Source organism: Passer domesticus, chromosome 27 (genome assembly GCF_036417665.1).
Source record: "Passer domesticus isolate bPasDom1 chromosome 27, bPasDom1.hap1, whole genome shotgun sequence".
NCBI lineage: Eukaryota > Metazoa > Chordata > Aves > Passeriformes > Passeridae > Passer > Passer domesticus.
The window spans coordinates 1,779,926-1,796,778 of record NC_087500.1 but is presented as its reverse complement, the minus strand read 5'-3'; the positions used below and the strand labels follow the sequence as shown (position 1 = coordinate 1,796,778).

Genomic DNA, 16,853 nt, shown 5'->3' with positions numbered 1-16,853 from the left:
CCCCCAGAGACAGACGGGAATTGTAGTCCCGGCCCAGGCGCAGCCCGGCCCCCGCAAGCCCACGCAGACTACCACTCCCGGCATGCCTCACGGCCCGCCGGCCAATCGCGGCGCGCTTTGTTGCGGGGGTGCGGCACGCGCGGAGGCCCCGTTCAAGATGGCGGACGACAGTGAGACAGCAGTGAGGCGGCCACCGGCGAGGCCTTCGCGGCCGGCGGGGGAGGAGAACGACCACGAGCATTGCAGCGACTGCGAGAACGAGGCGGAGCATGGCTCCAACCGGGGGTGAGCGGCGGCCGGGACCGCGTGCCGCGGCGGCGGCCGGGCCCATTGAGGCGAGGAGCGGCCGGGAAGTGCGAGGCGCCCCGCCCCTGGCGTGCGCTGATTGGTCGCTGGGCAGCATCCCGGGCAGCGATTGGTCGAGGCGCCGGTCAGTCTGGCGGGGGGGCGGTGCCGCTGCGCCCATTCACGCCCGCTGCGGGAGCGTGTCCGAAGCTCAGCAGGGTCGGGCGCGGCCGCGGCGTGGATGGGTGACGGCCGCGCTGCCTGCGGGGCGGCCGGATGGCGCCGGGAGTGCCTTTTTCGGGCAGAAATGAGCCCATTTCGCAGCTCTTCCTGGCCTTGCGCTAGGGCGTGTCTCCCCACATTCCCTCTGCCCTCCCGCCGAAGCCTCAGCCCACTCGTGGCATCCCCAGCCCCGCGGTGACACCCAGGGTGGTGGCACGGTGGCACGCGTGACGCTGCTTTCCGCAGCATGTGGCATCCCGGAATAATCCCGGGGTTCTGCACACTCATCCCGTCGTTATCCTGAGCACAGCCCAGTGTTTTGCAAAGCTCTGCCTACATTGTCTCGTGGTTGGAGGAGCGCAGCCTCCAGGGGTATGGAATGGGGGAATAACAACAACAACAACAAGGCAGGGAGCGAGCACAGGCAGCGGGGCAGGTCCTTATCTCGGCAGGGAAGAGCTGGAATGCTTAACGTAGCACCCTCATTACTCACTGCCTTAATTAATACGGGGCAGAGCTGCCTCACCATGCCTGGCGTTTGAAGGAGAGGCTCTGTCCTGGTTCCTGCTGGGAATGGCAGCATCACCGTGTGGCTTTCCAGAGCTTTCTGGCTGTTCTGCACTTTGCTGTTCCTGCACCTGAGCCTCCCTGGGCTCCTCCTGCTCTCCTGGTGCTTCCCCAGCCCTGCAGAGCAGAGACCACGGGCTTGGAGAGCCCTTCTCCCTGCACCAGCAGCTTTCCACTGGCAATCCCCCTTCCCAGGAGCCAAAGCGAATGAAAGGTCACACAAGAAATATCACAGAGGCTTTTTTTATGACAGCACAGCTGCCCATTTATATTTCATTTGCCTCCCGGGTGTGGCACCGTGTCTCAGTTTAATCGGTTTAGCCGTGCTTGGGGAGATTTTTATTTTCTTTCCCTCTGACATGATTAGGTTTGTGGAAGCCAGAGCTGAGCGGAGGAGACGTGGTGCTCAATCACTGCTGCTCCCCAGCCCAGCGGTTCCTCCTGCCCTTTGCCAGGAAAAGGTGTGCTCTGGAGCCCTCCTGGGCATCACTGGCCACCTCCAGGAGCTGAGCCTGAGGAATATCCAGGAGGAATTAGTCTGGATAGCTTGGGAAATACCAGCCTGGCTGGTGGGCACAGCCATAAGGAGCACGAGGCAGGGAGGCTTTGGAGCTCTCTGGCAAAGCCCCAGAAACCACCAGGGAGAGACCAAGTGGTGGGAAGGAGGATGGTTTTCCTGCTGGATGCACAGCCGTTAATTCTGTTGATTCCATAGCATCCATGCCATTGCAGCAGGGTGTGGCAGTGCTTCAGGTCACCCCGGTGACACTGTCCCCAAAAACAGGGCAAGGGAAGGGCTTTGTGGAAACACACTCGGAGCCCTGCCCGTGCCACTTCGTGCTGGGACTCACTGCAGCTTGGCCCTGAGGTTTAAAACATGAAAGTATTCCTCAGTGAAAGCAATACTGCCTTTCCTTTTAAGGACAGGAAAGAAGAATTGAGTTTCCTCAGCCTCAGTCCTGTGTCAGCATGGGGAAGTGGCTGCACTGCTCTCTGCTCTGGCTATCCAAGCTGATTTTCCAAAGAAAATAATCCCACTTGGTTGTTTTTCATGTTTCCCTTTGTGTGGAGGGAGCTGCTGGGTCCCTGTGGCTGTGGAGGATTTATTCCCTGGATGTGGAAGGGCAGCAGCATTGCCTGGGCTCAGCCTGGTGGGTTTGTCACCTCACAGGCAGCAGGGGCAGTGGTGACAGCAAGGGTGGCAGTGTCCCAGTCCCTGGAACAGCTCAGAACCACCTGGGGAAGCTGCTCCAGGCAGGGGGAGTGTGGCAGTGCCCTGTGGCACAGCTGGGTGGGCTGTGAGGGGACAGAGGGGCTTTTCCAGAGGGGTGCAGTGGGTTTGGCAATCCCTGCCTGCTCCTGGCCACAAGAAGGGGTCCCTGGGACGGGCACTGAGCTCCTTTGGGATCAGGTGTAGTGTAGGGAGCACACTGGTGGCACGCTGGGCTCTGGGAGCTGAGCTCTGCCATCTGGAGATCCTCCCTGCCACAGCCCCTAACGAGATTACAGAGATTACAGCCTGATCACCCTGCCTGATTAGCCCCTGGCATGGCAGAAAGATTTTCCAGCACCTAAATACAGAGCAGGGATCTACTCCTTCTCATCTGACACTTTGAGCCTCCCCCAGGCTGAGGGAGCTGCTCCCCTTGTGCTTCCCCCTCAGCTTTGGGAGCACCCATGGGTCAGGGGTGGATAAAGGGTGCTGGGCACCAGTTTGTTACTGGGTGAGTCTGGTGTTTTCCAGCCTCTGGAGGGGCTGAGCTGGTGGAGCAGAGCCAGTCTGAGCAGATCTCACCCTGAACCAGCCTGGTTGCTGTCTTTAAGTGCTCCCAAAAATGTGTTTTCAAGATCAGTCAGGTCACAGGGGCTGTTTTCTGGGCAGTGGTTGGGGCTGGAGCCTTTCCTTCAACTCAAGGAGACACCTGGAAACAGGGAAGGGGGATTGGAGTGCCAAGTGATGGCCTTGGTGGTGGGGATGCCTTGCCCTGGAGAAGGGAAAAGTGTTTTCCTTGGCCAGAGGAGAGCCCACGGTGATCCCCCAGGGAGCTGGGGGTGTTTGCTCAGTGCAGCCAAGGTGCCTTTGTCCAGCTGCTCCATCTCAGTGCACCTCGGGATGCACGGGGGTGTGGGAGGAGAAAAAGGCTTTAAGTGCAGCTGGGAAGGCTCTGGGGTGTGGGATGTGAGCTGGGCTGGCAGCTCACCCTTCCTGGGGATGAAACTGCTCCAGCTCTCCCAGCTTTGTCAGGCCAGCTGAGATTTTGGGTGGTGGCTTGTCCCAGGACACTGGTGGGGCATTGTCATTAGTGTGGGGAGTATCTGGGGGGTGTAGCTACCCTGGGGAAAGAAGATATTTGCTTTCCTAAATACATTTAAAATAAAAAAATACCTGTAATTGTTGCTTCTCTGGGTGTAGTGAGTGGGACCTTTGGGTTTTCCAGCATTTTCCTACAAGCTGCTGCCTCCTCTGCCAGGCTGGTTTTCATCTCCTAGCTGGAGCAGGGCCCTTCCCCAGGCCATGCCACCTGGAATGCAAAACCTCATCCCACCTTCTGCCACCCTGATTTCTTCCAGGTCACGACAGCTCTGCTCATAAATCAGGGAGGAATTTTCTCAGAGCTCTCACCTGCGAGCCCGGCGTGGCTGGGCTGAGCTCATTAGCACCAAGCTGGGAGCTGGCAGCTCTGATTTATGAAGCAAAGCAGTGCTGACAGAGTATGAGGGGAGCGTTTTGTCTGTCACAGCTGACACCTGCAGCATCCCAATGTGCAGGTGAGCTGGGAACATGTGTCCCTGTCCTTTGGAAGGGGCAACTTCCAGTGTCAGCCCTTGGGGTGTGCTCAGGAATTCTCCTGGTGCTGTCAGTTTGTGGTGTCAGAATTGATAGGAAATGATTTGGATGTGTTTATTGCAGCTCCAAGGTGGCTTTGCTCATCCCAGGACTTCAGTGAGGCCAGGATTTGCCTGTGCTCCTCCCCAGAGAGTTAAAAAAGCCATCAGACATTTGTCACTAAAATCAATAGTGGTGTCAGCAGCGCTGTGCTGGCATTGCTGCTGCTGTCATGTCCAAGCAGCTTCTCCCAGGTGGAGGCAAAGCCCTTTCCTGGCAGTGGGAGGGAAGGTGAGATTCCCCCCAGGGATGGTGAGCAGCACCACGGGATGCTGGACCTTGGAGCTGTGGCTTTGCTCCTGCTCCTCTCCCTTCATGTTCTTCTGCAGAAGAAGGGGGCTTCTCTTCACCCCTTTTTGTGGAGCAGCTTGCCCTGAACCACTGCTTGTTCCCATCTCCTGGTGTCCCTCACGGGCTCTGCTGATGCATGGGGATCCTTTTCCCCAGCAGGTGCTGCCTGCAGAGGCTCTGCTGCTGTTCAGGTTTTATCCAGAGGAAAAGCTTCCCCAGCCCTGCAGCTCTGTCCTGCAGACCACCCTCTGCTCCCCAGGGCAGTGCAGCCCATCCCAGTGGCTCTCTGTTCTACATCCCAGCTTCATCCCTCCAAAAGCATTTCTCCATCCACTTTTCCCCAGTTTCATAACCTTGCTGCTCAGCCCAGGAATTGCAGAGTGGTTGGGTTGGAAGGGACCTTGAAGATCATCCAGTTCCACCCCCCTGCCTTGGGCAGGGACAGCTTCCACCTTCCAAGCTGCTTTCCTCTCAGCTTCTCCTTGTTCTGGCCTTGCTGAAATAAATAGTTGGATGCTGCTCCAACATAGTTTCCAACACGTTTCTTCTTTTTGTTCCTGCTCCACCCTCTCTCTTCACCACTGTCTGGTGTTTGGTAAAGACATTAAACTGTGCCTTTGTGGGGGGATTCCAGGCTGGAGCTCTGGGCAGGTCAGATCTCTGGGGTTTCCCTGCTGTGGGAGTTGTTCTGGGGTGCAAGGAGAGGACACCTGTGTTGTAGAGTACAAATGCACTGGCTGTACCCTGACCCTGCTGGGCAGCACTGAGGGGCAGGACAGAGCTGAGCCATGTGCTGGCAGCTGGCAGAGCTCTCCTGGCCTGTGTCCCTCCCTTTCCCCTCTCATCCTTCCACTCAGAGCTGCTGCAGCCTCTGCAGGACTGGATTTCCCTTTGTGTGAGAGGCTCTGGCCAGCTCCCAGCTCCCCCAGCGCAGTGGCTGCCCTGTGTCAGCTCATCCCCTGCAGGACCACGAGGCCACCATCCTGAGTTGCCACTGCCCTGCTGGGAGCAGGCACCTCTGGGTGCTGCTGGAGCAAAGGGCAGGCTCAGGGAGGGTTCCACACCAGCAGCTCTTTGGGGATGAACAAGATCTGGGTGTCCAGGGCTGCAGCTCTGGCAGGAGGAGCTGCGCCCTGCTGTGGGCACTTCCCACCCTGCTCTCCCAGAGATTTGCTGCCCACTCTCAACTTTCCAGCTCCAGCATAAGAGTGCAGTAATTTTCCAATAAACAGCCTCATCTGCAGGGGAGGTGACACTTGGCACAGTGTCCTTGGCCAGTGACCTTTCTGTGGTGCCTGGACCTGCTCTGGGGCTTTATCCCTGGGGCTGGACCAGTCTTTTCTGCTTCCACATCTGTCCTTGGGCTTGGAGGAGAGGAAGAAGCCAAAGCTGAGCAGCCCACCACTGCACAGGGTGGATTTGGGCACGGGGGGCAGAGCAGGGATGTGGTCACCTGCAGCACAGGGCACAGTCCCCACTGCCCAGCACACCTGTGGGGTGGGGGGTGTTAGTGCAGGTCCCTTTTTGGGAGCTCCCAGGGAGTTCTGTGCCATGGGGTGGGTGCTTGGCTGCACCCTCTGTGCACAGAGTATTCCCCTGCCTGGAGACTTGGACTCAGCAGGAGCCTGCATTTTCTTTAGAGTGCCTCAGAAACCAAATAAAAGTTCTCCCAGAAGAAAACACCAAGGCTCCAATGATGTTTCTTTTGTTCTTCAGGGGCCTGAGTCCAGCAAATGACAGTGGAGCCAAAAAGAAGAAAAAGAAACCCAAACGGAAGAAAGAGAAAGGAGGAGGAGACCAGCCCGACCAGGCTCAGGACCAGCCAGTGAAGGTGACCAGCCCCTTCCCAGAATCCTGCCCCCCCCCAACAGCCAGCCCCATCCCAAACCTCTCCAGTGTTGCTTAGGCCAAGGAGAGTTCCCAGCCCTGGTTTTAGGCACTTGGCTGCTCAAAACCCTTCAGATTTAGAGTGATTTGCCAGCCTGGCTCCATGTGTGGGAATTCCTGTTGGTGCAGAAGGTGTTTGCAGAGCCCTCCAGGGACATTGCAGTCCTTGGCTGGATATCCCAGCCAGTTCCAGGCTCAGACTGGCAGCTCCAAGGTACTCTTCCCAGACAGCAGCTGCCTGTCACAGGCAGGAGCTGCCGCCTGCCAGGGGAGTCCTGCCCACAGCAGCACGGGGGGACATCTGGTGCTGTTGATTTTTTGCTTGATGATCTCAAGAACAGCAGCTGGGGAGAGCAAGGTCTGTCTTATCCCTCTGGGCTTTGCCTGATCTGTCCAGCAGCCAGTGATTGAGGAAGCAGCATGGGCCACACAGTTTTGACCCTCCTGGCCCTCTTGTCCCCTCTGGTCCTGTGGCAGAGGGGACACATCAGCAGAGGCTGGTTTCTGTCTGATGCCAGCTCCTGTCCAAATATTTTGAATATTTTGTCCATCTGACATTGCAGAGGTTTAAACTGGGGCTTTGTGTTTTTCAAACTAAATTCCTCAGGGATCAGGGAGGAGCTGGGGTTGGAAATTCAGTGCAGAGCCATCCACCCTGAGGAAGAGGAGGATGAAAGTGTCTTTCATCTTGACTCAGCCTCTCTGCCTTGACCCAGTCCCTGGTGTCCAGGGACTCCTCTGGAAGCTGCAGTTTGTGGATACAGATCCAGCTTAGGGAGAGGAGCTGAACAATGAGAGAAGAGCCACTGAAGGAATCCCGAGTGCTGGGTGTGGGTTGATCCACCTGTCTCTGCAGGATGTCAGGTGGGGAGGTTTGCTCCTGGGGCTCACAGCACCCACTTAACTGAAGCTTAAAGCATTTTCAGAAAATGTTTCCATCCCCTTTGCCCTAGGAGTGCCTAGAAGCCAGATCTAGGTGAGGGGCAGCTGGCTGGTGAAAGGACTGAGGATGGGCAGGGAGGTTCCTGCCTGCTCTCCCTTTCCTGGCAGCACCCCGTGCCAGGACCAGCTCCACATTGCCCTGATGAGGAGCCCCCATACAGACCTGCTGGCTCAGCTTGCTCATTTTGTCTTTCCACCCTCCTTCTGTGCCCTCAGGTGAACTCTTTACCTGCTGAGAGGATCCAGGAGATTCAGAAAGCCATCGAGCTCTTCTCTGTGGGTCAGGGACCTGCCAAAACCATGGAGGAAGCCAGCAAGAGGAGCTACCAGTTCTGGGACACACAGCCAGTGCCCAAGTTAGGTATGTGTAGCCCCTCAATGTCCTGTGGGCCCTGGGGGAGGCCTTGTGGCCCCCAGGCTGCTCCAGGAAGCCCCCAGAGAAGCCTGGAGGTGCTGATCTGTGGCCACCAGGTGAGTCCCTGCCTGGCCTGGGCTTCAAGGGCACCAAAACCACTTCTCCACCATTCATGGACCAGGTGGATGGGGAGGGTCTGAAGAGCTGTGCAAGCACTTCAGGGACAAGGAACCCCTTCTGACCTGATTCCTCCTGTGTTTGCATCCCTTGATCCCCATCCCTAGCCCTGGAGCTGGGTCTCCCCAGCCCTCTGTACCCAAGGTTTGTGTGTGGTGTTGCCACATCCTGAGCTGGGCTCAGAGCTGTCCAGCTCTCCCCTTCCTGCGGGCTGGAGCTTCCCAGACAGAGATCCTTGGAGGGGAAGGTGAGCTGGGATGAGTTGGGGCAGGGAGCAGGTGCAGGGCTGAGCTGCCACATCCTTGTTCTGCTGCGCTCACATCCCTCAGCACAGGCAGGAGAGGGGGAGCACAAACATCAGAGCAGCTCCACCCCAAGCTGCCATGAGTGTCTAAGGATGGGGAGCCCCATCTCTTGGTCCCCTGTAAACATCTCAGTGGTGCTTCCCAGCTCTGGGCCTTGCTCCAGCCCTTCCTCTTGCTCCTGACAGCCTGTGGCAGTGATCTGCCACTGACACCACGGCAGGCTCTCAGAGCAGACGTGCCAGGAGAGCTGTCTGTCTGGAAGGCTCATTCCCAGGCTGATTGGGGTGCCTGGGATGACTTTACTTTAGTCTCTCCTCATCTGCATCCCTCAGAACTCAGGGAACTAGAGAGTGAGTCCAAGCCCACAATTTCTAGATTTATCCAAAACTTGTCATGGCTTCAGACTTGCTGCTCTTCAGTATTTCCCTTCATGGGTTTGTGTTATTTTGCTGCAGGTGCAGTGTTTGATTCCCATTCCATGTGTCCACACCACTGTGAGGCTTTTTTGGGTCTCAAAAGCTTTCCTGGGAGCAGCAATCTCAGCTTTAAATTGGGAAAATCACAATGAGGTGGCGTGTGGTCAGAGCAGAGTCTTGCATTTGCCCTTTTTTCCAAGGATAGTGGGCAAGGGAAACATCATTTCTGCTTGGGAAGACCCTGGGGAAAGGGTGGAGGGTGTCCCCTGGGGAGTGGGAGGCACAAAGCAGCTTGTTCCTCCCAGCACCAGGCTGGTGGCTGTGCCTGCCTGCTTGCCACTCACTGTGTCCCAGCACTCCTCGTGCTCCTGGTGTGCTCTGGCTCATGGCATTATGGGCATGGGGCTATTTAGGGCTAGAGAACAGAAGTGCTGTGGGATTTTTGAGGCCAGATCTCAAAACAGTTCAGCACCTGCTCAAAACAGAGAGGGCAGCCAGAGGTGAGTGTTTCTGGAAGCTGCCTGGGGTGGGTGTGATGGGGGAAGTTCTTGCCCTGGGCTTTCATCACCTCCCCATTGCTTGGAAACCTTTTCAATGCCTTTTTAAGGGAATTCCTAATTAGCACAACTTGCTTTTCCTGGCAGCACTGAAGTGATGCTGCTGGACTGACATCCCTGGGACAGCCAGAGCTCGAGCTGACATCTCCTGGCTGAATCAGGGCCTTTAGGAGTCAGTGGTTTTACAACAAAAGTTGTGGTGTTCACTGCAGCTCTTCTTTAGGCACAGTGAGCAGGAAGCCCTGACCCTTGCCAAGTGGCAGTGGCCAGAGCTGGCAGGAGATCACTGTCCCATGGAGGGGCTCATGGGAAAGTGCTGGCCCGGGCTGGGACTGTGGGGATGGGGAAGGATCAGGCATCACGTGTGGAGCTGGAGGATGCAGCTGTGGCTCTTTGGTCACCCAGTGGGTCCAGCCTTGATTCCCTGCCCGTTGTCACATCCCAAACTGGGTGGGTGGAGTGACAATCCCTGTCTGCCACTGCAGGGCTGGGAGACACGAGCAGAGGTGCTGTGGAGGCTTGGCCTCACACAGCAGAGAACTTCTTCATGCTCCCTGCTCTGTGTTGCAGGAGAAGTGGTGAACACCCACGGCCCGGTGGAGCCTGACAAGGACAATATCCGCCAGGAGCCCTACACCCTGCCCCAGGGCTTCACCTGGGACGCCCTGGACCTGGGGGATAGAGGTGTGGTGAGTACAGGCAGCTCAGCACACTCCTCTTGGGGTGTCTTGGGTGGCAGTTCAATGCTTGGAGATGGTTTTGGGGATGGAAATGTGTCCTTTACCACGGCAGGTGACTGTAGCTCTGTCACACCTTGGGCTTGGGTGGGTGTTTTTACCATCCCACACTGAGCAGCTTGGCCTGTTTTTCTCAAGGGGATGTAAGGATGCCTGAAACCTGGAGCTCTCCTGTGGGAACCCCCCTTAGAGCATGACCCACCTCCCTGGGAGATGACACAGGGCTTACCTGTGTCCTTCCTGTGTGGCACTGCTCAGGACCCCGGAGCAGGGGCACGGCTGCACGTGGTGCCCCAGTGCTGTGGCCACACATTGAGTGCTCAGGGTCCTGACTGGGGGCAGCTGATGGCTGAGCAAGCTCCTTAACCTGTGTGCTCTGTGCTGCTGCAGCTGAAGGAGCTGTACACGCTGCTCAACGAGAACTACGTGGAGGACGATGACAACATGTTCCGCTTCGATTACTCGCCCGAGTTCCTGCTGTGGTGAGTGGCACCAGCCGTGCCGAGCAGGGTGTGGGGTGCTGACAAGCCTGATCCCCGTGACAGGGCTGCAGCTGCCTTTGCTTATCCCATCTCCCTTCTTCCTGAAGTATCCCTTCCCCATCTGTCACTGTGTGCGGTGTCCCAGGGACACGGTGAGAGGGGCTGTCTCCCAGCCCTGCCTGCTTCTGGCTCCTTCAAGATATGGGAGCTTAAAAGTGGATTTTTCTTCTTTTTGGTTTGATCCCTCGAGTGTTTGTGAAAATCCCAGTAGCTGAGGGACTCCTCAGTGCCCTGGAGCTGTGGGATGGAGGCACTGCCAGCAATCACCCGTGGAGTCCTGTTGCAGCAGAGCTGCTGTTTCCTCAGGGTGTTCCTGAACCCAGGAGCAGATTTCCTCCCGTGTCCCTAGAGAGGACTGGCCATGGGGTGCAGGAATTGCCCTGGATTCCAACAGTCCTTGCCACATCCCTGTCACTCTCATCCTTTTGCTGGCCAGCAGGACTCAGGGTGTCCCAGGGCAGGGTGGGAGGCAGGAGCAGGTACACCAGGGACCGTGGGTGGGAGGTGACAGCTGAGGTGTGTCCCCTCCCCAGGGCACTGCGTCCTCCAGGCTGGCTGCCCCAGTGGCACTGTGGGGTCCGAGTGGTGTCCAGCAAGAAGCTGGTGGGATTCATCAGCGCCATTCCAGCCACCATCCACATCTATGACACGTGAGTGCTGCTGCATTCCTCATCCTGCCCCTTGCTGGCGCTTTGGGAGTGCTCAGGGGGTCTGGCTCCACTCTTCCCCAGCACACAGCCAGACTGCACCCTTCAGCTTTGGAGATGTGTTGCTGCTTGGAGGGGAAGGTGGGGGATATATAAGGTTGTCAGGGAGGTTCTGGGCAGGGACATCTGATAGTTAACCATTGTGAAGGCTGTTTTCCTCAGTGAGGTGGGTTAACTTCAGGCTCTGGCTTACAGAAATCATCCAGGGTTAGATGGAGATGTAGAATCATAGAATATCCTGAGCTGGAAGGAATCTCCAGGGATCATCCAGTCCAGATCCTAGTCCAGCACAGGGCAGCCCAGCAATCCACCCTGTTCCTGAGAGCATTGTCCAAACTGCTGGGGCTCTGGCAGCCTTGGGGCTGTGACCATTCCCTGGGCAGGAGGTTCCCTGGGCAGTGCCCAGCACCCTCTGGGGCAGGAACCTTTCCCTAATATTCAACTGACCCTCCCCTGAGACAGATTCAGACCATTTTCCCTGGGAATCCCTGGGTAACAGCTTAAGGGAGCTGCTCCAAAAGCAGCCCCTGCCCCTTCCCTGAGGTGTTGACTCCTCTTTCCCTTGAAGGGGTTTGGAGGTAGATTGCCCAGGGTGTTGGTCTGATCCTCCCAGGTCAGGACAGTCAAGCCTCATGCTCTGCATTGTTTCTTCCCCAAGAGAGAAGAAGATGGTGGAGATAAACTTCCTGTGTGTCCACAAAAAGCTGCGCTCCAAACGGGTGGCTCCGGTTCTGATCCGTGAGATCACGCGGAGGGTGCATCTAGAGGGAATCTTCCAGGCTGTTTACACTGCAGGAGTGGTGCTGCCAAAGCCTGTGGGGACTTGCAGGTGAGTGTCTGTGGCTCTCCCAGGATCTCTGCCTGCAGACCTTCCCTTCCCGTGGTCCCCTCTGTGGCCGGTGGTGTGGCCAGTGTGGGATTCCCCGGGACAGGGAGAGTGATCCCAGCCTGGGTTTCTCCTCCCACGCTGTCCTTCCAGCATGAAGTGCAGTGGCTTTGCTCAAGCTGCTCGTGTAACACAGGCGAGGAGGCTTTGGCAGCAGAATCACTTCAGAGCCGTGTTGCTCTCTGTGGGGAGCTGCTGGCTGTCGTTCTCCCTTGCCCCTGCAGCCACCCCGCTGGCCCAGGGCGAGTGTCCCACTGGCAGTGTGTTCCTGCAGGTATTGGCACCGCTCCCTGAATCCTCGGAAACTCATCGAGGTCAAGTTTTCCCACCTGAGCAGGAACATGACTATGCAACGAACCACGAAGCTCTACCGGCTGCCTGAGGTGGGTGCCAGCCAGAGCAGAGCTCAGGGCTTGCTGGGCACAAAAACAAGCTCCAGGTCAAGTCCTCTGCCTGGAGACCCAGGGTTTGCTCCATGTAGTAAATGACTCTGTCAAGCACTTGTGCTTTATTTAATCTTTATGTATTTTTGCCTGGCTACCTGCATTTTAAGGGCAAATTCTTGCAGTTAGAGGACCCTGGGAGCTTTTGTTTGCTGGTGAGTCACAGCCTGTCGTTCTGGTAAAACGAGCAGGCAGATGTGACAGCCTTCATCTGTCCAAACACAGCCTCAGTGTGACCTTGGATCGAGTTAGTCTCTCATTCTTCAGTCACACTGATCAGTTCTGGCACTGCAGTTGTCCTGCTGGGGAAGTTCCCCAGCTGGAGATGGAAGAGAAAGAAGCAAACTGCATTAAAATTGCCACCACCTTTCCTGACCTTGTTGGCTCCCTTCTGTCACCCCTTTGGGGTGCAAAGTGCTGCTTTCCTTCTGGGCAGCTCCCAGCTCCTGCCTCCCACAGCCACACAGACAGCAGTTGCTGGGCTGGAGCTACTGGTTTTTGCATAGAAACTCAGCCCCAGAGCAGATCTGGGCTTGCTGTGCCATCCCAGCCCTAAATTAGTAATTGAGGCCAACTGGGAATAACATCTTGTGGAGCCTGGGACATGTCTCCCAGCCTGTGCCTGCTGTGAGTGGGAACAGGAGCCTGCAGGGAAGCAGAGTTTGTGTTGTTAGTGGGTAGGAACACTTCCAGTGGGACCTGACCTGGCACTTGGGGCTTTGGGACATGCTGTGCTCTCTGTGATCTTTGCCATCGGTGTCACAGCAGATCACATCCATCCTCTGCTGGGCACACAGGGCTGGGGGGCTGAAAATGGGCTGATGTAAGCAGAGAGTGTCTCTGTGCTGCTCATTGGAGCCCTTGGGTGATGAAAACCACTGTGCAAGCTACAAAACAACTTGTCCCACTTTCTGCAGACTCCCAAGACTCCCGGCCTGCGGCCCATGGAGCACAAGGACATCCCTGCTGTGCACAAGCTCTTGACTGAGTACCTGAAGCAGTTCCACCTGACACCCGTGATGAGCAGAGAGGAGGTGGAGCACTGGTTTGTCCCTCAGGAGAACATCATCGACACCTTCGTGGTGGAGGTGAGAGCAGGAGCAGGATGGGAGGGGTGTTTTCCTGGGCTTTTGCCTCTACTGGAGCTGTGGGAGCAATCAGGGAGGAGCTCCATGCCCCTCCAGGATGGGAATTTGCTGTAGGATGGTGCTTCCATGCTTGGAGAGCCCCTCTAAGGCTCTGGCCAGGCTTTATCCCAGCCTGACGTGTCATGATGTCCCTTCTGCCTTCCAGAGTGCCCCAGGAGAGGTGACAGACTTTCTGAGCTTTTACACCCTGCCCTCCACCATCATGAACCACCCAACTCACAAGAGCCTGAAAGCTGCTTACTCCTTCTACAACGTGCACACCAAGACGCCTCTCATCGACCTCATGAGCGACGCGCTCATCCTCGCCAAGTCGGTGGGTGCTGCTCCCAGCCCCCTCCTGGCCCAGACACGGGGCACCTGAGAGCTGTTTTAAAAAGCTTCTATTCCATTTTCAGTCTCGTGAGAAGGGTGAGACAATACAGATGTTGTAATTCATGCCATCACAATCAGAAGCCAGTTGTTTCCTAATTACAATACACTATAAGTGTTTCTTGGCCTGTCAGCTTTAGCCACACCATGCTGTAAATGCCTTAAAGGCAATCATCTTAAATTATCCTTTGTGAGCCTTCTGTCAGGCTTTGAGAATTCTCTACAAATCCATTTCCCACAGGTAAGGGATGCAGGGGTGGGCTGGCACTGAGGGACACAGGAGCTCACCAGGAAACTCACTGGGCAGCTCACTGCAGGCTGGCCACCCTCGGGTTTGTGGGAAGGGCTTGTTCCCAGGAATTGTAAAAATCCAAATCCGAAAGGATCTGCCACCCAGGAGAGGGATGCTGGGGTACCTTGAGCCTTCCAGCTTGTGGTGGTTGCTCATGTCCTACAGCAAACAGTCTGTAGTAGTTGGATTGAGGTGAGGACAGCAAATCTGAACTCTTGCCTTTTTCTGGGATTCAAAGCCAGGCAGGAAGGGGGGCCAGGCTGCTCACAGGTGGGAGGAACTCCCCAGCACAAAAGCAGGAACTGATGGCTTCATTTCTCCCTGTGCAGAAAGGATTTGACGTCTTCAATGCACTGGATCTCATGGAAAACAAAACCTTCCTGGAGAAGCTGAAGTTTGGCATCGGGGATGGGAACCTGCAGTATTACCTGTACAATTGGAAGTGTCCCAGCATGGCACCAGAGAAGGTCAGTGCTCTGAGGAGGGGTCTCAAGCCCACAGCCCTGGGGACGTGGGTTGGCTGTGACCCACAGCTCAGCATTCCAGCCCAGCTGGTGTCCTTGCAGTGTCCCACACTGCCATCTCCCTGCCTGCAGAGTGTGTCCCTGGGGAGAACCCCTCCACACTCGCCTTCCTAAGCTAATTTTACTCCTGGATTAGTGCAGGTTGAGTCCTTCCCCTTGCAATAACTCCTTTCCTCTAAGGAAGGGGGCCAAGCACAGAGGAGACAGCAGAGGGCTGCAGGGTGACAGATGTGACACTGGGGGTTGTGACAGTCACCTGTGATCCCTCATGGGACCTGCACAGCCCTGGGTGTCAGTGTGCCCTGCTGGAGTGGGAGGAGCAGCCACCCCTCTGGAGAGGGAGCAGGACCTGGGACAGAGGAGCTCCGAGCCACGGGATCCCAGGATGTCATTTGTCCCCAGGGCCAGCAGCCTGTTCCCCCCTGCTCCCAGAGCTGTGCTGGGTGCCCATCTGCCTGCCCTGGGCCATTCTGAGGCAGTACCTGGTTGCTGCTGTCCCTCCACTCCAGAGAAGTGATCCAGCATCTGTCCAGTGCACAGCCACCTTGCAGAGGATGGTGCTCGAGAACCAGAATCTGCCCAGCTACATCACAGCTAATTAACGGCTAATTAATGCCTTGATGGCAGTCACAGGGCTTTGGTTCCCTGGTGTGAAGCCAGGTCTGTCTCTGGGCACAAGCCCTTGCCCTAAACCAGCCTCACCTGCCTGCTGAGCCTCCTGGGAAGCCCCAGGAGGTGTCAGCAATTCCTTCTTTAACTGGGAGAACTGGGGGTGGGAGAGCCTGATGCTGGGAATGTTCCTGTGATGGGGTCCATGGGGTCAGGACCCAGGCCACCAGCACGTCCTGGAGGGTCCCCAGCAGTGCCAGCTGCCTGTGGAGGAACATGTCCAGGACCAGGCTCTTGGGAAGCAGCTTCTCCCAACTCGCAGAATCATGAAATGGTTTGGGTTGGAAGGGACCTTGAGTGCCTTGTTCCACCTCTGTCACAGGCAGGGACACCTTCCACTGTCCCAGGTGGCTCCAAGCCCTGTCTGACCTGGCCTTGGGCACTGCCAGGGATCCAGGGGCACTTCCAGGGGCAGCCCCAGCTGCTCTGGGCACCCACCCTCACAGGGAGGAATTTCTTCCCAATATCCCATCTACCCCTGCCCTCTGGCAGTGGAAAGCCATTGCCCCTTGTCCTGTCACTCCAGGCCTTTGTCCAAAGTCCCTCTTGGTGGTCCTTTTGGCACTGGAGGGGCTCTGAGGCCTCCCTGCAGCCTTCTCCAGGCTGAGCAGCCCCACTTCCCAGCAGAGCTGTTCCATCCCTCTGCTCTTCATGAGCTGACAAACACCCTTGGCTCATGAATCAAGGCTGTCTCATAACCTGATGGGGCTTGTCACACCCCAAACATTGGTCACCTCCCCAGATCAGAGCTGGGCAGGGCCCTTGTGCCCACTCAGCCACAAACCCAGGGCTTTGCTGCTCTCAAATTCCCCAGAACCAGCGGGGAAACGACACAGCCAGCGCCGAGCCCTCCCAGCGCGGCCGGGAACGGAGCAGAGGACACCTCCTGACCCCGATTTCTGTCCTCACCCCTGTTTCCAGGTTGGATTGGTGCTGCAGTAAGGGAGCCCTTGCCAGGAGAGCGTGGAGGAGCCGGGCCTGAGGAGGTGCTGCCCTCACCCTTTCTGCCAAAGCCGAGCCACGCCGGGAGAGGGGCACCGGAGCCGCCCGCTGCTGTCAGCCACCTCCTTGTTGATTTAACTGCATCCTCCTAAAGACATGATCAAGGGAATGTAACTGCTGAAACTAGATCATGATTGGCATATAATGGATTTAACGGGTGAATAATAAAAGTATATATTATATATATTTTAAATCTTTCCTGTTCCCCACTGCCATGAGTTACATTCGGCTGCTGAAGGTCATCACTGGGCTGCTGGACTGGGACTTTTCTCCGTGGGGACAGCTGAGCTTGATGCTGTGGCAACGTGGTGGCTGCTGGCCAAACCCTCCTGCCTGCCCGAGGGTGCTTCAGGCTCTCCCTGCTCGGCTTTGTCCCCGGTTTGCTCCTGACTCAGTTAAGCAGGGCCCCTCCCCAGGCTTGGGAGCACCTTGAGATTCCTTTCCAAGGGCTATTTGTGCAAGAGATGCCTTGTCCCACCTCCTGGCCAGCCAGACTCCAACCTTCCTGCTGGACGCTGACCGAGGGCAGCCGTGCCCGAAGCTCCGGGGCGTGGCTGGCACAGCCTTGGGGCTCCTGGGGCTCCTTCCCCTCAGCCTTTGGGGGCTGGGGGCACTGGGGGTGCTCCACTGCCACTGCCACACC

At 56.9% G+C, this 16,853-nt stretch overlaps 1 protein-coding gene across 1 annotated transcript; it reads left to right on the top strand.

The window, feature by feature from the left end:
- The first annotated feature begins 82 nt into the window (after nt 1-82).
- On the top strand, nt 83-16,403 carry NMT1 (N-myristoyltransferase 1). Its single transcript, XM_064399648.1, has 12 exons — nt 83-285; nt 5,969-6,083; nt 7,298-7,442; nt 9,462-9,580; nt 10,019-10,110; nt 10,704-10,820; nt 11,536-11,706; nt 12,038-12,146; nt 13,124-13,294; nt 13,500-13,667; nt 14,345-14,482; nt 16,130-16,403. Exons 1-12 carry the CDS (start codon nt 83-85, stop codon nt 16,148-16,150), a joined length of 1,569 nt encoding a protein of 522 aa, XP_064255718.1. The 3' UTR covers nt 16,151-16,403.
- Nucleotides 16,404-16,853: the final 450 nt, after the last annotated feature.